Source organism: Macrotis lagotis, chromosome 7 (assembly GCF_037893015.1).
Source record: "Macrotis lagotis isolate mMagLag1 chromosome 7, bilby.v1.9.chrom.fasta, whole genome shotgun sequence".
In the NCBI taxonomy this organism is placed as follows: Eukaryota; Metazoa; Chordata; class Mammalia; order Peramelemorphia; family Peramelidae; genus Macrotis; species Macrotis lagotis.
The window spans coordinates 16,837,990-16,860,758 of NC_133664.1; the positions used below are offsets into that span (position 1 = coordinate 16,837,990).

At 48.2% G+C, this 22,769-nt stretch overlaps 2 protein-coding genes and 1 long non-coding RNA gene across 4 annotated transcripts; 1 reads left to right on the top strand and 2 right to left on the bottom strand.

The window, feature by feature from the left end:
- Nucleotides 1–7,690: 7,690 nt before the first annotated feature.
- HOXA5 (homeobox A5) lies at nt 7,691–11,497 on the bottom strand. The gene is made up of 3 exons (XM_074195540.1): nt 10,930–11,497; nt 9,499–9,815; nt 7,691–7,777 (listed from the first exon to the last, which is right to left on the bottom strand). The coding sequence occupies exons 1-2, from the start codon at nt 11,486–11,488 to the stop codon at nt 9,565–9,567; spliced, it is 810 nt and encodes a 269-aa protein (XP_074051641.1). The 5' UTR covers nt 11,489–11,497; the 3' UTR covers nt 7,691–7,777; nt 9,499–9,564.
- Nucleotides 11,498–13,664: 2,167 nt separating this feature from the next.
- On the bottom strand, nt 13,665–16,777 carry HOXA6 (homeobox A6). Its single transcript, XM_074195541.1, has 2 exons — nt 15,332–16,777; nt 13,665–13,930 (listed from the first exon to the last, which is right to left on the bottom strand). Exons 1-2 carry the CDS (start codon nt 15,768–15,770, stop codon nt 13,665–13,667), a joined length of 705 nt encoding a protein of 234 aa, XP_074051642.1. The 5' UTR covers nt 15,771–16,777.
- On the top strand, nt 15,455–22,400 carry LOC141494400 (uncharacterized). Of its 2 annotated transcripts, none has more exons than XR_012470428.1 (3): nt 15,455–15,607; nt 20,268–20,332; nt 20,972–22,400. It is a non-coding gene; the product is annotated as an uncharacterized LOC141494400 (long non-coding RNA). The 2 variants fall into 2 exon arrangements; XR_012470427.1 differs by lacking the exon at nt 15,455–15,607 and adding an exon at nt 19,450–19,687.
- Nucleotides 22,401–22,769: the final 369 nt, after the last annotated feature.

Genomic DNA, 22,769 nt, shown 5'->3' on the forward strand with positions numbered 1-22,769 from the left:
TGCACTGACTGTTGCTATTTGGGGAGGTTAGAAAGAAGCCAGCGCTGTTTAGTGTCTCCTCGGCCTAACCCGGAGAGGTGAAGTCTGTTATTCACGTGGCTCTGCTCCTTGGTAGAGATGGGCTTCTTCGGGATCTCCTAAGGCCTGTAACTTGTCTTGGTGGTTTGCTATCATAAACAAAAACTCGGCCAAGACCACCAAGTGTTATCTCAGACCCCGACATTTTGACATTTTAAAGCGAGATTTATGGCTGCAATAAACAGGCTCGGTGCCTCTTCTGATCTGACCAGAACCTCCCTTTGCAAAACAGCGCATCCTTCAACCAAATTAAACCACATGGAGATATATAGATATTCTCAAAATTAAAACACCTTTTATCACAAGAAATGTGACACCAGGGTAAGCCTGGAAAGACGCTAACCCAACTAATAAAACAACCAAAAATTTACCAGTAGTATCTCTCCCGAGCAGAGAATGGAATTCATTGAAATGAAGCAGAAATGGAGAGGTCTAATCTTCATATACCAACTGGATCCAATTCCAAGTAGTGAAAAGGGGTTTTCCCTTCTTTGTAAAACATGTAAGCACATCTGCTCATTCCACGTGCTCGGATCATATATGTACAACAAAAGATTTCCTTAGATCCCATTGCATAAAATAACTTTCCATTGAGTCCAAACATCATAAATGGCGGGGAGGGGAGGGGGCAGGGAGGGGGAAATGGGAAACAGAGAAAGAGAAAAAAGGAAGGAGGGATTGAGAGAGGGAGGGAAGTGAAAAGGAACTAGGCAGAGGTAGAGAGGGGGAAATAGGCAGAGGAGAGAGAGAGGGAGGGAAAGGAGACTGCATTTTTAGTCTAGTTTGACTCGGATTTGAATCGTTTTGAATATATTTAGATCAGCCTTTCCTCCTGAATGCAACCCTGTCCCAAGTTTCAAAGTGACCGAAAAGTGACACCGTGTGCATTTTGTTTCTTATTAATCTCACACATTGACAGTCTTTGTTAAATAACAAGGCGCGCCCTTCACCAGCCGACATTTTCATATTTGTTAGACGCGCTGACCTGAAGTTCACCTCGGCCTTGGACTTAGCTGTTCTCAAAGGTCTATACAGTGGCTTTTGGATAGCTGGGTGCTTTGCCCAGGTCACTCCTTCGGAGAGAAAACCAAGGGGGGGGGGGGATCACAGGGAATTGTAAACATTATGCAATGGATCGACTGTATTTGTCCTTTGTTCCTTGGAACCAAGATCCCTCTTCCCGTCCCCCACCCACCCACACTGTTTAAGACTGGGTACTGGTCGAGGAGCCCAAAGAGCTTTGGGGATGAGGGGCTGATAGGTTGAGACTGGTTATTCACACCATCCACCAAAAAAAAAAAAAGAAATTCCATCAGCTCTACGGTTTTAAATATCGAAACCTTCAGTAAAGATATAGCAAGGACTATTTGTTTTTCCTGTGTTTTCAAAAATAAACAAAACCCAGACATGGGAAATGTAACTTACATTCGTAATTAAATGAATTTTGACCACCTAAAGGATCTATAGGCTTGCCGCCTTGAAAGAGGGAAGCATTAGAATAAAGGAATATTTTATCAAAATTTTATGATTGCCATTAGCCTCTATTTTAAAGAATACCTAAAAGAAGCTGATAATTATTGAAGAGATCATTTTTAAGGCTATGTCACAAACTTTTGACCTGAAATACAAGGAAAACGAGCACTTGAAAGCACAATATTTGGGGGGGGGGGGAGAAATAGAAAGATTTTCATTTTCTTCCTACCACTAGCCAAGAAACCTCTCCACAGCGAGGGTACGGATAAGCTTGACTTTTCTACCATCTATTAATTACACACTGGATCATAGATATAGGAGTCAGAATGGCACCCAGCTCAGGGGGAGAATGTTGAATTTCTCTACGAGGAAAGGCCCCACTAGTGAAATGCTTCCTTTGCCCCCCCAAACATTCCCGGGAAGCATGGCTAGTTCTGGAAAGTAAACCATGTCCGAGGTTACAGTGACTACAGTCATGAGGAACCTTCACAAGCAAGCATCCCTGCTTGCAGAATGAGATCAGATCCCTGGCTGTAGATGGAAGCAGATATCTAGTTCATCAGTGTTTGTTATTTTTCTATCATCTTCAAGTGAGACCTGAAGGTCAATTTAGAGAAACTGTGCCCCCTAAAACAGAAACCCAAATTAAGGATCCAGCGGCATTGAAACAGGATTTTTCTTGCTTTTCAAATGCAACTAAGGAAGATGAGTGAGATTCCCTTGCCCATTTTAGATCCTCAACGTATTCTTGTTTCCTTTCGGTGCTTTCCTTACATTTCCTCTGTCCCTCCCTACCCCACCCCCTTCCAATATATCTTTAAGGTTTCCTGGAAATCAAAAGTCCCTCATTTTTTTTCCTTTTAAGTAACATTTTCCTGGGACTTTTGATCCCCATTTTCTTTAGCTGAACTGTTCTTGGAAAGAGTGGAAGATGCTTTCTGTTCGAATGGAATCGCTAACTTTATAGTAGGAACCTGGAAGTGGACATTTTAATATCTCAGAGTATTTTTTTCATCAAGTCCAGAAAACCCAGAACTTTAAGCAACATTTTTTTTTTTATGAAGCATGGAGGGAAGGGGTATCTATTTCCCATAGCTTGCCCACTGGAAGGACAGCTCTTTGTTTTATTTTTTTTTATCTGAATATATCGCAATCTGAAAGAATTCTAGTTTTCATCCCTCTCCCCCGCCTTGAGGAAATCAAAGTCACTTTCTAAAACTGATCTCCCCTCTACCATTTCTCCTGCCTTCTGAAACCACAGAGGGGAAGGGAGAGAGTTGGAAGCGAGCATTCGATGCTTACGTCCTTTTCAAAGATAAAATCAAGTCCGCCCTCCAGAAGTAGCTGCATTTTGATCCACACCAAAGCCCGGGGGCCGTGGAGCCTTCCTCCGAGGCTGGCAGGCGATATGGTGCTGCAGCTTATTTACCTGCTCCCTCCGAGGTCCACAGAGTCCCTCAGAATGGGCCCCGATAATTCAAGATGAAATACAGTGCTTCTTCTCTGGAAAAGAGGAATTCTCGCTCCTTTCCTCAGTAATTGAGGTCATTCAAGCCCCAGGGTTCACCTGGAGTCCATGCCGTGATACACGCGAAATTCGACGCTATATTTTATCTTTTGTGTTGAGAGCCCGCATCTCGGCTGTAACATTGACATCCAGCCCCGTCTGGGCGGATGACGGAGAGCGGTGCCCAACGTAAACTTTTGACCCTCAACTTTCTGACCCGCAGTTGTGACGCCCTAACCACAAAGATAGACAAAAGCGATGCCTCTTATTGCTTTGAGGACCGAGAGGGCGCCCTGTTTGTTTCAAGAGTTCTGCCGTACCCCCCCCCTGAAAGTGTAGTTGGGGAGAGAGAGAGGATTCAAATCTGTCCCCCCCCCTTTCATGATTGTATTTGCTGTCAGATCCGTTTCCCAACTCTTTCGTCAACGCTAAGAGGGACTAGATTCACTCCCAGGAGCTCATGATTCCATTTGCAAGGGGAATATTGGGTAAGTTGGGGGGACATGGGGGAAAAAAGCGAAAAGAGAGAAACGATGGGGGGAAAGTGGTGGCCCGGACCTCCATTCGTCATCTTTCCTTTATTTAAAAATAAAGCCACCACAAACCTAATTGTTTGGGAAAGCTTGCCTAGGCAAAGGAGTTGACTGTGAACTTGGTCTGAAGCGAGCTCTGCTGGTGATTCCTAGGGTGTGCAGATTTATCTTTTCTGCATTTACTTAACCCGGCAGTGAACTGCGCTGGCTGTCATTTGTTTGGCGATGACAGACTTCACCTCAAGCAAGGACTGTTTCACAAAATCGCAATAATTACCCAATAACCTTCATAACAAATATTATTATTGAAAAGACCATTTGGGGAAGGAGAGGAAAAGGCAGGGAGAGAAAGGTGAACTCCTAGGGTAAACACCAAAATGGGGGGATCCTACTCCCCATCTCGGGGACTTTCTATGGAGCGTTCTGTAGGTCTACCAGCTAAGGGCATGTCAGAAGAAACGGAACCAGAGTCTACTCTGGGAGGCCTTTCCTGATGGCTATAGAAAGCTCCATTGTGGATCAAGAGGAAACCTCCTGGAGATGATCTATATTGTCTCTTCTTGGAAGGGAGTACCTAGAGTTTAGGCATGAGGTCCACTCAAGCTGAAAGGTTGCTTTTCCTCTTTAGCACCCTCTAATCCACAGTGTGGTATATTCCTTTATTACTAATTATTTGGGAATGGTCATATTTTGAACTGCACCAGTACAAACTGCTCTTTCTGATATGAAATACTACATTGTCTTCTCTGAAAGAATATCCACCATGAGGCATGGGGAAAGAAGGGAAAAAGTCAGAATCTTGGTGTGCTGTTTTGAAATGAGCCCATGGAAAGCTTAACAACCTATAAGTAAGTGTGACTAGAAGCTTGCTATAATATGTTTCTAGTTCAGGGGATATTGTCATTCTTCCTACTGGAAAGAATTTGGGCCCTGGAAATTTAGGTTGCTTTCTCCTTTTACAGGGTGAGACACATCAATGCCCTTCTGTCACTGGATGAGATTAAATGTCTTAATAAAGAAAACAAGCTTCAGGACTTTTAAAAGTAAGTTACCTCTCATAAAATCTGGAGGGATTAAGAAAAAATTACTCACTGATAAAATGATCAGATAACTAGCTCATCCTTTGTTCTTTACTCTGAGTCATTTAAATGGAGGGCAGGAGGGAAATAGGAACAGAGACAGATGAGAGAGAGAGAGAGAGAGAGAGAGAGAGAGAGAGAGAGAGAGAGAGAGAGAGATATTTCCCCTGAAATAATCTTAAAATGATGCTGATTTAATTTAGAATTTTTAGAAGTCATAGAACTTTGTTGCTCTTAGGTAGTCACCAAAAAAGTCTATCTTAACCTCCAATTCAGTTTAAAGAATACTACTCCTCAAGCAAGATAATAACATTTGTAACTAATATTTTGAAGCAGCCAGCTGAACTCTGAGTTACTCTGTGGCGAAGTCCTGTTTGTTCATTAGTATTTGTTTGCATTTAATGCAACCAACTTTCTAAATAACTAGCTGTTCATAGGTGCATCTACACACTTCCTCTGATTAGGCCACTAGAATATGGAAAGATCCCTCCACTTCCCTTTCTGTTTGTTATTTCGGTCACCAAGAAATCATTCAATTAGATTATTCAAACAACACTCAAATGAAACCTTGAGTTAATGTTTTCCAAAAATTAAGGCGGAAGTCTGGCTAACAAAACAAAGAACTAAGATTACACACACACACACACACACACAAACACAGATACAAACACACAAACATGACCCTTAAAAAGAAAAAAAGGAAAACAGATTCCAAACAGAATCTCCATTTCTTGAAATGTATAGATAACTTGAATTTCGATGATCAAGTTAGAGGATCACACAATTTAACTTGTATGATGCAGGCTTTCCCCAGCCAACAAAAGGAAGCGATCAGGAACAAACAGATTTAGTAATTTCCTAGAAGCTTGGCTTTTCTTAAACCTCTGATTTTGTGGACATCTGTGGGTTGTATGCATTTCACTGCTAAAACAAAAATTCCATGCAATAAAGTTTGGTGCAGTTTTAAAACCCCCTGAATCTTAAGTCCCCTATTAGGAGAATTGAAAATGCTCTCTCAAGTTATTGCTTACAGAAAACTATTCAGATCCTAAGGGAGGAGAGAATTTAGAAAGATAATATTTGAGTTTTTCCTTAATTCCAGAGACCCACTGGAGAAGTTAGACTGAACTCACTATTACCTTTGGAAGGGACTTTGGGGTTATTCCAGAATTTGGTCAAGCACCCCATCTCGGAATGAGGCCCCATTACCACAAAGTTTGTAAGCTTTTGGCCTGAAAAATATAGAGGGCCAAAGAGGGATGCTAGAGAATGTAGGTGGAGGATGGGATCAAATAAAAAAATACAATCCTTTTTCCACTAAAGAATGAGCCGCTGGTGCCATTTTGGAAATGGTTGTTTTCAAAATCAGAGATTATGTAAATTGTCCATGATCAAACAGAGTGAGAGACTGACAAAAGAAAGGCGGAAATCTCCTACTGACAAACGACTCATTTCTTCCCTAAATTCCCCTTTATGGAGTGTCAGGAAAAACAAACCTAAGGGCCCTGCAAGACTTTTAAGTTGGACATTGAAGATTGCATTATTCCGGCCCCCCCCACCCCAAAATCCAAAAACCAAGGTTTTGGTGGGTGGGGTTATGGGAGGTGGGAAGGAGAGATGCTCTTTTTTTCTTAATTGTTAATTAGATAGATGGATCTTTCACCTTTTCAGAGTTTAAAAAAAAACCCTGAAATAATCATTTGAGAAAGAGAGAAAGAGAAATGGAGAAAGAAATGGAGAGAGAGAGAGAGAGAGAGAGAGAGAGAGAGAGAGAGAGAGAGAGAGAGGAAGAAAGGAAAGAAGAAAGAAAGGAAGGAAGGGAAGAAGAAAAAGAAAGGAAAGAAAAGAAAGAAAGGTTCTTTTACCCTTTTCATTCAGCTCTGGAAATTCAAAGACCAGAGTGAAATCCGGCCATAAAGTTTATTGCTGAGTAATCACAGGCTGGTGAGAACAGCCCCACTGAAATAAAAAGAATGTAGAAGCAAACAGGCAGTTGAGGCCTAGCTCCCACAGCTGGGGGTCTAGGGTTGGGGGAAAGAGAAGGATAAGATCTCAAAGGCCAGAAGTCTTGGCGTCTATATTTCCAGGGATGCTCTATCTATTGTCTTGTCTATAACACAATTTCCAGTCTCTAAAATCCAAGTCTTTTGAGTGGCCCTGCAGGGATGAAAAGTCCCTTTTAAATTGTCTCCCAGTTAGTATCCTGAAGCAGACGATCACAGAGACTGGTAGGACAGGATAAAGAGCCCTTGAATTCAGGCCCTGCCAAATGACTCCTACCTTCTGGAAGAATATTTCCATAATCTCCCCCATACACACAAACAGGACCCAGGCAAATAAGAAATCAGCAACCAGATGGCATGGAAAGTCAATACTGCCCTTCCTCAGCCTTGAGAGGGGAACAGAGTACCCTGGCCCAGACTCCTTCCCAAGCTCGCAGCCTGAGCCCCCCTAGTTCAGAACCTTTAAGATCCAGCCTGCCACCCACCCACCCACCCACCCACCCACCACCCCCAGGGCTCAGAGAAGATTGAACCAGAGGCAGGACAAGGGCTTCCTGAGAGTCTGTTTTTCAGATTCCACCTCCCCCCAACACACACACACATACACACACCCTATACACATATGCACATTCTCACACACACAAAAATCATCTTTTTGCAAACTGGAGAGACCAGACTCAGAGAGCAGCGGAAGTCATTAACATCTGCGGTATTCCAAGTAATTAAAGTTAGGCCTCAAAATCAATCTTTGCCAGAGTCACTTATTGTGCTTAACTTGGATGGGACTGGTAAGAATTTCAGAACTTGCTGTTAGCATTTATTTGGGAAGGGGAGCAAGTTTGCAGGCAGACCCTAGTCTGAGTGAATTGATCTATTCTTTTGAATTCAGTGGCAGACCTTAGAGTTATTGAACCAAAGAGACGGAGACAGAGACAGAGGAACTGAGAGAGTTAGTTCACTGTACAAATAAACTGGAAGGAACTCAAGAGTCAAACTTACCTTAACTTGCTTAGGAGCCATTTTTCAGAGAGTTTTGAGAACTCGTGGTTTGGGCACTTCTGCCCCTAAAATTGACCATTTGAATGACCAGGTGCCACATGTAGCCTGCAAAAGAGTCCAATGAAGTCCAGCGTCAGTGAGATTATATGTTATGTGGTATATAATGTTGGATGTCAACTCCCCAAAACCATAAAACTTACTTTAATGGCACCACGTGACTTTCTATAGCCAGTGAGCCTATCTGTCTGTGCTATGGATGATTTTACGATCTAATTCATAGACAAAACCCTATTCATTTGGCACCCAAATGTCATATAGCCGGAACTGGGGCTTATAAAGTTTACTGTTTTATAACTTTTAAGGGAAGGCATCCATGTAAGCACCCAGTAAATGTGCAAATCTTTAGTTGCTCTTCGAAGCTCAGAAGAGTTAACCAATCGAGCTAGGATGGGGGTAAGTAACATTACATTTGTAGCGAATTAATTGTAGCAAAAAAAAAAAGGAATCCTATCTGTTAAGGGTGAAATGGGGGGAGAGGGTGCTAGGATCTGTCTATGGTGCAGGGGGCTTGGACTTCGGATCCTGGAAATACCACTATCTCCAGCGAGTGGAAACCAAAAGAGCAGTTTAAGAAGGAAATAAGAGATATTGTGAAGCCGAGGAGGGCATTTTAACAAAGGACCTGATTTCTTTTTTTTTCTTTCTTTTTCCCTTGCTTCCTTTTTTTCTTTCCTATCTTTCCCTTCTTTTCTTTTTTCTTTTTTTTTCCCAAATAGCAGACATTTGGGGAAATGAAAGGCAGGCAGGGTGACGAGGGTTTCTGCTCTGCCACTGCTACCTCTCCCTCTGGAGAGAGAGACTCAGTGGAAAGTTTCAGTGGCAGAGAGCTCACTGGCGGGGACCCTCTAGCCATCTCCTCTGGACCAGCGGGCCCTGCTTGGCCAGGTATTCCGCTGACTCTAGGGCTCAGGGCAGACCCCGAGGCTCAGAGTCTCGGGGAGGAGAGGCAAAAAGGAAGGACGAGCTCACCATTTGGCACAAACCAGCTCACGAGAACTTACAATAGAAAGTTTATTTTTTGTTTCCAGTCAGATTTTTTTTCTTTAAAAACAAATACAAAAAAAAAGAGCTTATCACAGTTTGTTTTAAACAGCCAGACTTGGACTATATTTGCAACTTTGTTCACAAAAACAGACACCACTGAAGCTGCGCTTATAAGAAGCCACTTTTTTTTTTTTAGGAATTCGTGCAAAGAGTTGTGTACAAAGGCACAGCAAAACAGACACTGCTTGGAGTCACACTTGCCGTCACAGATTCACTATTCACTACACGTTGAGAAGAAGTTAAAGTCGTATCTCATCGAGTCACTTCTACCACAGGATTAGTTACACAGGGAGGATAGGGAGTGAGAGAGAATAAAAAGAGTTCTAACAGCTTCTAACAGCTTGGAGCTATTCGGACAGGGACACTTCCACGCACATGCACAGTTAAAGAGACGAATCGAGTGCAACACACAACATTGGCACTGAACAAGGGGGGCGGGGGAGAGTCTCTCTTTTTTTTATCGTTTTGTTCTTTTTTTCTCTTTTTTACAGTTACTTCAAGTAACACAGCTCGCTTGAGATAAATAAGTTAAAACATCTATTTCTGTTTTTCAAGACAAAGCCATTCAGGACAAAGAGCTATACAGAGAGCAGATCTACTGATACACTTAAACAGGCGATATCCTAATGCTCCTAGACAGGCTCATGATTAAGAGGGAGTGCGGGGGGGACAAGGACAGGATTTCTTCACAGAAGTAACACGAGGAAGTTTCAGAAAGTCACCTTTAAGTACTGACACTAGGCGCAGGTTCCACTAATACTGCTCAGTACTTTTTAACTCTCGGATCATTAGGGGCGAAAAGCCCCTCCCGCCGCGGCCATACTCATACTTTTAAGCTTATTATCTTTTTTCCATTTCATTCTCCGGTTTTGGAACCAGATCTTAATTTGTCTCTCTGAGAGGCAAAGAGCATGCGCTATCTCAATCCTTCTTCGGCGGGTCAGGTATCTATTGAAGTGGAATTCTTTTTCCAGCTCCAGGGTCTGGTAGCGGGTGTAGGCAGTCCGAGCCCTTTTGCCTTCGGGTCCTCCTAGGTTGTCTGCAACAAGAAAAGTCACTCAGTGGCGGAGGCCGCCGCGATCTGCCCGCGAGCTCCCGGGCAGCCCCCGAGGGCCACCCGCTCCGTGCATTCGGGGCCCCGGCTAGCTTTCGGGGGGGGGGGGCACGCTCAACAAGTCCTCTCTCCACTTCTCTTCTCCCCCCCCCCCCTCCACCCTTCCATTTCCTCCCCCTTTCCTTTCTGGAGAGAAAACAATACGGGTTGGCGACGGCGAACAATCAGCAGAGGCCGGGCTTGGAGCTGGAGCCTGTTTTCCCCTCTGCTGCCTGCTTTCTGCCTCCCCACCCCAGGAAGCGGGTCTCCCCGAGGCACAGCCCTCCCAGCTTTCACGCCATTCACTTTTACGAGGCCCTCCAAGCCCTCTCCTAATGGCCATTTTACGATAGGAAAAGTGGTCGCCGGGTCATCCTTCCCCAAAGTTCCTGGGAAGAATGACCCCCCCCCCCCCAGCTTCTGTTCCAGCGTGCACGCCCGGGGTCCCCCCCCATGCCTCCTCTCGGCTCCCCCCCACTTCATAACCCCGAGAGCTCCTGCCCTTATTATTTCCTAAACTCCTTTTTTTTGGGGGGGGGGGATACCATTAGTAACGCTGTTTCCCCAGGATAGCCCTGCTAATAAATTATCCGCCGTGACAAGCACCTCTTCACTTCCCCCATCCCCGAGATCTGCCCCTTCAGCTGTTTGAGTTGGGGGGCTGAGGAAGAAAGGTTGCGGGGTTTGCTCTCGCCTCGCCCCCCCCCTTTCCCGTCGCCTTGCTCCTCTCCTTCTCTTTCTTTTTCGTCTTTCTTTCCTGCCTTAACTTGCCTTGCAAAGCGGCCATTTGATTTACCCCATTTCCAAGCACAGAGGAAACTGAGCGAACTAGATGGAGAGAAAGAAAGAGAGAGGGAGAGGGAGAGGGAGAGAGAGCGAGGAAGGAGAGCCCGAGGAATGACGGCAGAGTGAGGAAGAGAGGCAGGGAGATGGAGGAGAGAGAGAGAGAGGCAGGGGAAGGAGGCAGAGAGAGCTCGTGGCCATTGCGCTGAGAGAGAGAGAGAGAGAGAGAGAGAGAGAGAGAGAGAGAGAGAGAGAAGCGCCCCAAGGTTAGCTTTACCATGACTTATGTGCAGCTTTCTCATCCAGGGGTAGATCTGGGGCTGGGCGGGCTGGGCTGGACTTTGGTCGCTCTGGGCGTTCGCCTGCTCGCTGCTGGCAGGGGCGTCCTCCTCCGTCCCAGACGAGGTGCCAACCCCCTCTCTGCTTATGTGGGAGCTGCTGGAATTGGACGAGGTACTGGTGGAGTTAGCTAGCGAGTTTTTCACTCCGTGATGACTCTCGCTGCCAGGCGAAGCGGCCACGGCGGTGCAGGGCAGAGGGTCAGGTGGAGGCGAGTGAGACGACGCGGCAGGTTGGTTATACCTGGGCTCCGCGGACGCCGAGGCGGCATTGGCGGGGTAACTGCGGGCTCTCTCATTGGCACCAAAGTGGCTGGAAGCCGAGCGCCCGACGCTGAGGTCCATGCCATTGTAGCCATAACCGAACCTGCTGGGATGCATGTTCGCTGAGTCCCTGTATTGCTCGCTCACGGAACTGTGATCTCCATAATTATGTAACTGGTAGTCCGGGCCATTTGGATAGCGACCGCAAAATGAGTTTACAAAATAAGAGCTCATTTGTTTTTTGATATGTGTGCTTGATTTGTGGCTCTTGGTCGTTTTGTGCGTCTATAGCACCCTTGCACAATTTATGATGAATTATGGAAATGACTGGGACATGTACTTGGTTCCCTCCTACGTAGGCACCCAAATATGGGGTACGACTTCAAATCACGTGCTTTTGTTGTCCAGTCGTAAATCCTGCCTGATGACCTCTAGAGGTAAACTCGTGCACTAATGGGGGAGTTGGGTGGATGCTGGAGGCTCGGCGCGCGCGCCCCGGGCGCGTCCTCGCCGCCACTTCCCGGCGTTCAGTCGGACTCTTGCGCCACCCTCTGGAGACAAGCTAGATCTTCACCCTGCCGACCGGGGTCTGCAGGGCTGGGGTCGAATTGAGGTTACAGCCCATTAGAGCAAAATTATTGCATTTCCCTCGCCGTTCCATTAGTATGGACCAATTGTAAGGGCTATCAGCTGCAGATCACAAAACTAGCGATAATGCAAAAGACGGGGGGGAAATGATTTCCTTGGATTATTTGGCATTCTCTTGCTCGGCTTTTTCCTTTCTTCCCCTCTAATTGTTGGGCTGGGTGGCTTTTTTTGTTTGGGGAGTTCGGTTCCGTCGGTCCCGCTATCGGGGCAGAATTCCGCAAAAGACCCAAATCCCCTTCTTTCTTTAGGGTGAGGCACACTGAACCAATTGGAGAAATAAATCTCCCCCACCCCCAGCAGCTGCAATCACAGCCCTCTTTTCTGCAGGCGCATAAGGGATACTGCCCTGCCGATTTTAAATGACAAACATCTAGTAAAAATAGCTTTTGTGTTGGAGTTTTCCGAGGCAAGGTCAAATTCCGTACGATTTTATGGTTCCAGTCGATGCTTTTTTTTCTCACAAGTAAATATGATTTTCATAAATAGCTATTTCAGTCGCTTTGAGGACTGAGCTCGAGAAAAAAAAAATCTTCGTTTTTTCAAATGCCCGATCCGGCCAGCCCTGAAAGCAAGGGGGTTTGTCTCTGTAAACCTCTGTGACCAGGCTCTGTTCCCCGAAATTGCAGAGGCAGAGGTGGGGCGATGCAGGGATAGCTTTGGCCGGCCCTCTCAGATGAGAAAAAATTCAAGGAGAGCCAGGATTGAAAGCATTTCAGGGCAGCTGGGGGGGTACCCTTTATTTTCTTGGGCTTCAGAAATTCGAACGTAAATGACAAAGGTAGCAGAGAGATAAGGGACGGCCACTTGGAAAGACCGAAAGCTTAGGCCACTATCCCACCTAATAAAAACTGCCCCCCTTACTGACATTAAAAGGGGAAGAAAGGAACCCACGACAACCCGGTCTTCTGGAATGGCAGCTGGGACTCCCCGTGGCACCGCACCCTCGAAAAGATTAGGCTTCTCCCGAGCCTGCAAAGTTCAGTGCCCAGAATTTGTTGTGGTTTTTTTTTTTGCCTTCTTGGCAAGGTTGCTTTTCTTCCAGTTACACATAGCCGGTTTCATCTGGGCACAGTAGTTTTATAGCTCCTTCTGGGCGACTCTTTGTTTCCTCAAAGTTCTTCCCTTGCCCATTTCTGCCCGAGGCGAAAGGACTCTTGGAGGTCTTTTTGGGGGGGAGGGGGTGCGGGGGACCCCAACTGTCTTTTCCTCCTTTGTTCAGCAGATTTATTGGTTTATGTCTTATTGCATTGTTGCTTACTACCGTAAAACTTTTTGTAGACCCCGCTGGACAGCCAGCTCCCAAACACCGTAGGGAGGAGACGACCCCGACCGTAAATGGGATTCTGAAAGGGTTGCAACCCGGGCTTGGGGTTATTCCCCCTCCAAATCAGCTCCCAGTTCAGATGCTAAACTATGCACCTATCTGTTTCTGTAGCCGAACACCAGCTCCTTAAAACAGACACTCTGACAATCCGAGATGCTCAACAGAAAACAGGGTCGCTTCTGGGAGTGGGGTGCCTGGTTAACCGACTTTACAGGAGAAGGAAAAGGGGGGCTATGTACACAACAGACTTCTAAAGGATTCCTATTTGTTTTTCTTTTAAGAACTACACAGTTGATTGCGAATATAGAGCCTCTCCTCCAGCCTAGAGAGCAACAGACTGTGAAGACTTAGGGCTGCAATAGTGTTGGCAGAATGAGAATACAAGGGGGGAAAGCCGCTAAGAAGGGGGAAGGCCTGGGAACTTTGCTGATGCGTTCGTTATTCTACTCCCCCTGCCTTTTCCTCTGTTTCTTCGCTGCTGGGCTGGGTGGAATTTATGAGTTTGTTTTCTTTTTTCCATTTCATTCTCCTGTTTTGGAACCATATTTTGATCTGTCGTTCTGTGAGGCAGAGCGCGTTGGCGATCTCAATCCGGCGCCTTCGCGTCAGATAGCGGTTAAAATGGAATTCCTTTTCCAATTCGAGGGTTTGGTATCTCGTGTAAGTTTGCCTTCCCCTTCGGCCGTGAGTGCCGTATACAGTACCTGGAGAAGAAAAGAGTAAGGGAATTGACTTGAACAAAGGTTCTAGGCATTTCAGAAAGAAAACAAGACAGGCTCCAAGCTGGCCCCTCCAGTCTCTCCTAGAGAGGCGAGCCAAGCACACCGGTCTGTTTTTTGCTTTTGCTCTTTCTGCAGTGATCAAGATGGCTCAACAGGCCAGTGTTGTTGCTCCTGGATAGGGATGGCCTTCCAACTGACAATTATTGCATTGTGTTTTTTGTATCTACCAGGGAAACCCATATAACTGGAGGCTGGAGAGGGAGTCAGACACTAGACATCTCACTATAGAGAGAGCTAGAGCCATGCAAGGATGATGTGTGTGCCTGCGTGTGAGTGTGCACCAACATCTGTGTAGCTATGAGTGAGGCTAAGCCATCACAGGGCAGCCAAATTGTAAGTAATAAAAATATTCAGTCCTCACAACTCCTCAGTGATTCTTCCAAAACCACCTTGCACGAGAGAGTGGAGCATGCCCCCTTTAAAGATAAATGGATTTTTTTTAAAGGCACAAGACCTGAGTTTCCAAATCTGCTTTAATCCTTCTTTCTTACTCCAAGGGACCTTCTGTTAGTGGAGCTTCGGGAAAACAGAGGAAACAGAGGTGGAGGGAGGGTAGACTTTGTGGAGTTTCTGGAAATGAATGGCCTTCAAGGCAAATAGGGTCTTTAGGGTGTCTTCCACCTTAATTAAGCCCACCTTGATGAGGAGCTGGGGGGCTCCCAGGGTCTCAGAAGTTAACTTTGCAGGGAATAGTTGCTAGAAGAGGGGGAGAGAGGAAGTAGGAGGGACAAATTCTGAAACAGGAGAACTGGGTCCTCCAACTGCTTTTAGGGTGTCACTAGAAAGGAGTAGATTGGGCAGCTCCATCTATCTTTGCATCTCCAGGGTGCATAGGAGAGGGGGGTTTGGTGTGGAGGGAGATTGATCATTAATGATGTGTGTGTAGAATGCTGGTCCACCGTGGCTCGAGAACTTCACACGAGGATGTAGCATGGGCTCTCTCTCTCTCTCTCTCTCTCTCTCTCTCTCTCTCTCTCTCTCTCTCTCTCTCTCTCTTCTCTCTCTCTCTCTCTCTCCCCTCTCTCTCCCTTTCAGGTTGTCCATGTTCTAGGTCCCAAATAACTTGGCAATGGCAGCCCCCCAGCACTCCCCAAAGGTGTCACCTTACATGGAAAAAGGAACCCTGCCTTCTTGTCACCTAGTTTCCACATTGGAGTCTTTCTTATTTTTTAATCTAAAAAAAAACCTTTTCCCTCCTTTGTTTTCTTTCCCTTTCTTTCTCTAATTTCCTCTCTCTTTTTCTCCTGTTTCCTTCCTCCCTTCTTTTCTTTCTTTCGTGGAGGGGGGTGGGTTTGGAGGGGGGATTGCATGCCAATGACTTACCAGCACAAGAATTCATCCGCTGCATCCAAGGATAAACAGGACTCGTGTACTTCCGGTCGCTGCCTTCGTCATTTAAGATTTTGCCCTGCCCGCCGCTTTCGGATTTGTATTGTTGCTCAGGAGAAAAGTGCAGATAGTCCCCGTGGCCCCTCTGTTTGCTACTGCCCGAGGGAGAGGCGCTACTCAGGTCCTTCTCGGAATAGAAACAAGAGGCGCCGTACTCATAGGACGCCCGGTTGCAAGCAATGACCGTGTTGGACTGTTGGTAGAAGCAAGGTGAGGGGTAGGTCTTGTCCTGGAGGCTCGACGCCCCGTAGGAAGCGGGGAAATGCCTCAGAGCGTCATAGCCAGCTGGGTAGAGGGGGATTTGCCCGAGGAAGGAGTCCTGGCCATTAGGCAGGCTCCCAGGGAAAGTGGGATTCACAAAATAGGAACTCATTTGCGCTCCCCTCTGCAGGACTGTGATTTGTTGTGTATTAGTACATCTGGCTATAACTATTAGTAGTCATCGAACTGGTTTGTTTCTGGATGGCCGAGCGCCAAAAGCGACAGCAGCAAATAGCACCAGCTGACGGCGCGGCGGCCAATGGGAGCGAGCCGTGGAGCCCGCTCCCCGGGGACCCGCGGCGACCGAGCCAGCAAAGTTACAAACAACCCCCAGCCCGCACACCCGGCAGATTAATGGGCACGCACAGCCAGCCTGCCCGCCCGCCCGCCTCCCTTCCCGGAACGCCGGGGAGGGGGCCGGCCTCGGCCTCCCTGGCCTGGGGCCCCGGGGGGTGGAGGGCCCTCCAGGCTCCTGGCCTGGGCGAGCAGCCTGGCCAGGCCTCTCTCTCTCTCTCTCTCTCTCTCTCTCTCTCTCTCTCTCTCGAAACGGGAACTCTGACAGATCTTGAGCCAAGAGGGGCGGCAACAACAACAGATTCCCCCCCCCACACACACACACACACCCCATATCTCTTTTCATTTCCCCGACCGGTCCGAACAGGGCCCTGCTCGCTGCAACTGCTGAAAGAGACACATTCGCCGAGTTAGGCTCCGCCAGGGGGAGGCCGAGGTCAGGGGGTCTTATCTCTCCCCCCCTCCCCCTCCCCCTCCCACCCGTGGGCGCTGGAGTAGCACCGCAAGTTCTGGGGGAGGGGGAAAGCTAAAAGGAGGCCTCCCGCTTGTCTTCTGCTTATCGTAACCTGGAAAGCAGAGGCCACCCCTTCCTCTCATATGGACCCCCAAAGAGGCCTAAGGACAACCCGTCGAGCCCAGCCTCGAAACGGGAGGAAAGGGAGATTCGAACTCTCCTTGACCAGAACGTCAGGCAGCTACCGTCCTAAATGGACCTTCTGATCCCCCTTGTCATCCCATTAAAAAAAAAAAAGACTAAGCACCTCTACTCCCCCGACTCAGGGACTTTCCGAGGGTTCCCCGGACATCTAGGTGGTCCAGAAAGCCCCATTCTTTCTCCCCCCACCCCCCACCCCAAGCCCTATTCTCCAAAGAGCGATCCCGAATGCGGCCATTTCCTACAGAGAAAAAGAAGGAAATTGCAAAAAATAAAAATAAAAAAAAGAGGCGATCTGCAAAGGTTTGGGGGCTCCAGAAGCCATCCAGAGCCTCTCCCTCCCCGCCTCTCAGCCTTCCTGAGCCCTCAAAATGTTCCCGTTTCCTTTCATCGCTGCTGTTTGTTTACACACTGAAATCGAAATCCAGACAGGAGTGTTTACCTATTTAAAAAGACTCTACCATTGAACAAGGCCGTGGGCCGGGACCCAAATAGGCCAGGCAGATCCGGCCCTGGTCTGAATCCCGAGGGCTAAAGGATCGAACTCTGAGTTTCTGAGCATGTGAATGAACTGACAGAGCTTTAAAGGTCGAAATCTGCGCCCTGGCTGAGCTCGCCGAGCCCTAAAGCTGGGGGGCTCATGTGCTGGAGGGAGTTAGGGTAGTTACCCTCAGAAATTCGGAAAGCTATTTGAAACTCCTGGCTATCTATCCCCTTCCATTCCCCAGACAGTAAGTGAATGAATGGCTCCATCCAGGAAGGCTTTCCAAGAGGTGTTTCCTCTAGATCTTTGACTTCCCAGCAGATGGATCCATCTCTTTAAAAAGAAAAAAAAAAGGCAATAGCGTTCCCGTGGCATTTTTATGGTTGTGTTTGTAAAGCCTCCTGAATTAGCTTTAAAACCCTGAATTCTATAGTGGCTGGGGAAAGTCTATTTATCCCATTTTGCTGCATTTCCGGAGGCTGCTTATAAGATCTGTAAAACCCTAGCGAATGTATGCAACTCTCAGCAATATCCTGGTGGTGTCAGCGATAGCAGAGGGAGTAGCAATTACCTTCAGGGACAAGCAGGAACTTTGTTCATCTCTCTTTCTATCCCCTCTCCATTTTCATCTCTCTCTTTCCACTCTCCTAATCTGGTAAGACCTGGTAGGTTCATAGGTCTGTTTACAAGCATCCATAAATTGGACTTATCCTGGGTGCGTCTTTCTTTCTTTCTTTCTTTCTTTCTTTCTTTCTTTCTTTCTTTCTTTCTTTCTTTCTTTCTTTCTTCCTTCCTTCCTTCCTTTCTTTCTTTCTTTCTTGCTTTCTTGCTTTCTTGCTTTCTTGCTTTCTTTTTCTTTTCTTTTCTTTCTGGGATACAGCTCAGGACCACGAGCCTATTTCCAGAACAAACCCTCTCCCTGGAAAGTTTCACAAAAATAAATCGGGGCAGCAATGGAGCGGCGAGAATAAGGTATTTCCCCTCCCAAATTTCAGCATGAAGGCCAGACGAAAACACAGGGGAGAGACAACGAATTTCGCTTTGAAAACTACTGTGGTGTGAGTTAGGGTGTTTTCAGTGAAAGGTTTTAATAAGGAATTTGTGGGGATCTTGTGAAAACCGAGAAGTTGGTGTTGATTTGGCTATCTGGATAACATTTCCATTTGATATCTATGCTCCTCCAATCCCTAGATAGCACCCCCAGCCCCTCGGGGTGAGAATTGGGATTTAGGGTGGGTTGTCATTGTTTTCGTGCTTTGGCCTAAATTATCGCTATGGTTTTCCTAAGACAAAGTGAAATTCTCATTTCTCGGGGTAAAGGGGAAAATCATCACGTCCTTGTTTCCGAACTGACTAAACCGAAAAAAAATTTTTTTTAAATATCATAATCAAAACAAAATTGAAACCCAGCGTATCCTACAAGGCTGGTGTGCGATAGGTTGGCAGTCGACCAGTTTGTTTCTCCATCCAGCTTTGGGTGTTTTTCATGAATCAAAAACACACACACACACACACACACACACACACACACACACAACAGGAAACTGGTGTGACCCACACAACAACCAAGCCGGGTTAGACCATAGCACGAGACAGACCCCAGGGGCTCCCTCTGAGGCCAGACGCCTCCCCCCGGCTACTTCTCAGTTCTCGCAAAGCAATCGAGAGAAGAGGGAGGAAAAAAGGCCACTTACCTTGAGAATGTTCTTCGATGTGGGGGGAGGGTGTCCCCAATAGCTGCTTGAGGCTCCAAGAACCCCACATTCTGCCCGCTATTCCTCATCCTCGGCCGATGAGACAGAGTCAACTCCAGCAAGTCCACAGTCCGGCAGGGCCCCGGCCACGCCACGCAGGCTCCTTCCCATCAATAGGATCAATAAATCAGAGGCTGCTAATCACACAGGTGCGGGGGGCCGGCTGGACCCAACTCCAGGCAAACCCCTATTTCTCCCAGCCACCGACACAACATACGTCTCCTCAGGTTCAGACCTGGCCCTGGGCCGCCCAGGAGCCCCGGAGCTTACTCTCAGACTCCAAGATCCAAACTGTGTAGGCTACCCATCCCCATCCCCCTCCCAGAACCATTGTTTGGATTCCACGGGCCCGAGAGACCTCAGTTTGGGGGAGGAGGCGGCCATGCTATTCAAAACCAGTCCTTTCCAGGCTATGCAACCGGTTTCCAGAAATGTGTAGTTGGGGGTGGCGATGGGGGTACCCAGGCCTTCCAACGGCCTGCAGAGAAGCCACTGGGGGTGGGACGTGATCCATAAATGACCAGGTGCCCACCACCTCTCTGGGTAGGCCCGTCCCCCCTCCCCCCTCCATTCCCTCACTCCAATAATTCCTCCTAGGGGAAGCCACTCTCGCCAAGACTCGGCTTCCCCTTGGCCGCGGACACTCGCCGCTACTGCTCTTGGCCACAGCGTGGCAGCACTGAGCCCCAAACGAACCACCATAAATAATCGCACCCCCCTCACTGCAGTTGCAGGGGAGTAGACACCGCAGTGCCATGCAAATACAATTCTTTAGCCGCCGAGAGAACACAAACAACGCCGGTGTTAACATTAGGAGTGCGCGCGGCTCCTTCTGAATTACGGTAATGAATATCAAGCTGGAGCCCGTAGCCCCAAGCCCCTGCACCACTGGCGGGGTGAGGGAGGGCTCTTCATCTCCCTCTTCCCTCCGCGGCTCCCAAGCCGGAGGGCTCCCTGGACCACTGAAACGCTCCTTCTGATGCCAAATACCCCACGGAAGCCTAGCCGTTCCGGCCCTCCTCAGGTCTCACTCAGTTTCCCTTTCCCTAGGAACGGCCTTAACACCGCCTTTTGTTTTTATTTTGACAATCTTCCCATTACTATCAGGTACAAGTCCTGCGTCCTAAGTTGAAAGCAATTCGCTTAGGATGGAAAAGGAGTAGCGAGCCCCCAGACTGCCCATAAGCACAGAGATCCGCACAAAGGTGACCACCCGGCCACTCAATAGCCGTGGACCCCAACATCCACGCTGTAGTACCTGCTCCAAAGCACCCAAAGCACACTTGGCCACAGTGAAAACCCAACTGTTCGAAAAGAGGCATCCTCGCCACCAGCCCAACTTCATCCATGTCACACGGAAGCCTATTCCACCGAACCCCCAATTCCAACAACAAATCCATTTCCTCTATTCTCCCGTTGCAGACCTCTCTCCTGGAAAACCCGTACCAAACGAGAAGCTGGCCATTGCAAGAGGGCTCTCTCAATTTGTAAGTCTCTCTTTTTGCTTTCTTTTACCCTGGCAAATTGCATTCACCCCAAATTAAAGGGCAGCTCAGAGCCCAATAAAAGACTGGTCCATTTATTGCCTTTCCCCCCTTTTTTTTCCTCCCCTTCCTTTGCCGGAAATAGGTTCCTTCGTTGGTTTGGGGGAGGGGGTAGGAGAGGGAAGGCGGGAATCCGAATTAAATTGAATCACCATCACCAGCACAGGAGGGGAAAAAAAAACCCTCTGTGGGAGAAAAACTCTCCAACCAAAATCGGGAATCCCTGTGAAAAATCATAAACCTCTTGCCCAGGGACAAACGCTAGTAATTTGGGTGGCTGAGGGTAAAGCTTCCAGCTCCTGGTGCCTTGGTACCCTGAGCCATGTGCTTGGTCACCCAGATGCGCAACCTGGCAGAGCTACTCGATGTAAGTCTCTCTCTCTAACATAGACAATATAATCTCGATGTCCATCCCAGCGCCGCACCTAAATGCCTAAGGCTCTAGGTGGGTGCACGCAGCTTTACCACATCTGTGCCTCTCTAGGCTCTCCGAAATCCCTCCCCGCCAGGGTCAGCTGGAGGGTGGCTAACGCTACCTCGGGTAGTATCCAAGGCGTCTCACCTTTAGATTCTGGCTTACAGGAAGGAGTTCCAGGCATCCTGACAGCTGTCGCTTAGCCTGCTGCCCGGGAAACGAATCGCCCTCCTTCGGTGCCAGAAGAAGCAGGAAATTAGCCAGGGTACCAGTTGAAAATCGGCCACTCGGCAGCCTGGGATCCAGCGTGCCCCACCTTCCCTTCCAGCCGGGCTCCGGGCAAGGGCCCTGGCGGCCGGCGGCCGGGGCTGGGAGGCGGCCCCTCCTTGTCCTCTCCCCATCGCACACGCTATAGGGACTGAAAAGCCCGAGATCCGAAGCAGGACCGCGCTCAGCAAAAGAATGCAGCTCTATTCTCGCAAGGGAAATTATAAAAAAGTTCATGTTCACGGTTGCCATCCACATGACCGACAGCGGCCAATGGAAACCCCGAACAACTCATAAAGTTGTATTGCAAAGTTGTAAATTTTCATAAACAACAACGGATTTATGGCCTTTTCCTCATCACTGAGAAGAGGCAGGTCTTACGGAGGCGCCATCTTCCCAGAAAGGCAGCCCCAGAGTGCTAGCTTGGCTTTTCTGCAGCCCCACTTTGCCCTGGTTTGATCTGAGGAGCAAATGAGACGCTTTCCCAGCCAGGAGGAGGCCGCGACGAAGGCCGCTTGGCAGAAGCGAGCCCAGGCGAGCTCCGGGCCTCTAGGTCAGCCCTGAGCTCCCTTCCTCCCCCCTCCCTTCCCTCTCGGCCTGGCTTCAGCCTCGTTCCCCCCCTCTCTTCCCCAGCTGCAGGGGAGTTTTAATGAATTTCGATTTCCTGGGAACCCTTTCCTTCCCCATGACCCCTCTGCTGCAGCGGCCCCGCAGAAGGGCTGAGATGGCCTAGAATGGCCTGGGATCCCGCAGAATGGGACGGAAAGGGACTGGACGGGATGGGGGCCCAGGGCCAGCTTGGCCATCCAGTTCCACGCGGCTTTTTTGGTCCAAATTTTTGTCTGGAGCCAGGACCTCAAAGAGGGAGTCAGCTCCTCGGGGAGGCCGACCCAGCTGGGCGGGACCAGGCTTCAGAATCTGGAGCTGAGCAGAGGGACGGACCTGGCAAAGGGGGCAAAGCCAACCTGTCCCTTCCCCAACTCTCCTCCTGGAGCCTACCCTGAGAAAAGGGCAGGTTTGGGGGTCCGTCACAGAAGCGAAAGGGCCAATGTTGACAGATGGAAATGGCTCTTCGTGTTCACATGTATCGGTGCACAAACATGCCCATATATGTGTGAATTGCTCATATGATATGATATCACATGTTCATATCGCTCAGGCTATAATCTCTCTTCTCCCCCCAGCCCCAGCCCCTTTATTTCCCTCAATGCTTTTTATGGTGCCTGACGGCAAATAAAGAAACCTGGTCTATTGTCACCAAGCATTTATTTTATTTTTTTTTTCTATGTAACATAAACCACATTTGGCGGGGGCGAGACTGGAACAGTCACCTCCATGGAGTTCACATACACAGTTGAGACTCTCAAGACCTACATAGACGGCAGCGCCGATGTTGACGGGAACACGAGAGAACACCAGAGACAGGGGAAGGACAGAGGCAGCGGCCGAGTGGGCAACTTCCGCAGGGCGTTATAGCCGCCCGGCCCGCTGGCCTCGCTACAGGAGTTAGCCACAAAACACCACTACAAAAGTATCCCAAATGAACGACAGCCTTCCCGGGTCAGGCCAAGGTATTAAGAGATAAGCTGCAAGACAATAGAAATGGCCCCCAAAACTCATTCAGATATACAGGATTTGTTACTGTAGGAAAAGTCAGGGCGGCAATATTAAGCACTAATTAAGGGGCAGGACACCGGG

Excerpts from the sequence above, each read along its gene's own strand:
- HOXA6 (XM_074195541.1), bottom strand. The coding sequence starts at position 15,770 with ATGAGTTCCTATTTTGTGAATCCCACTTTCCCTGGGAGCCTGCCTAAT. Across the intron at positions 13,931-15,331 it reads GCGGATGAATTCTTGTGCTG|GTACTGTATACGGCACTCAC; the intron begins GTAAGTCATTGG and ends TTTCTTCTCCAG.
- HOXA5 (XM_074195540.1), bottom strand. The coding sequence starts at position 11,488 with ATGAGCTCTTATTTTGTAAACTCATTTTGCGGTCGCTATCCAAATGGC. Across the intron at positions 9,816-10,929 it reads AAAGCTGCACATAAGTCATG|ACAACCTAGGAGGACCCGAA; the intron begins GTAAAGCTAACC and ends TTCTTGTTGCAG.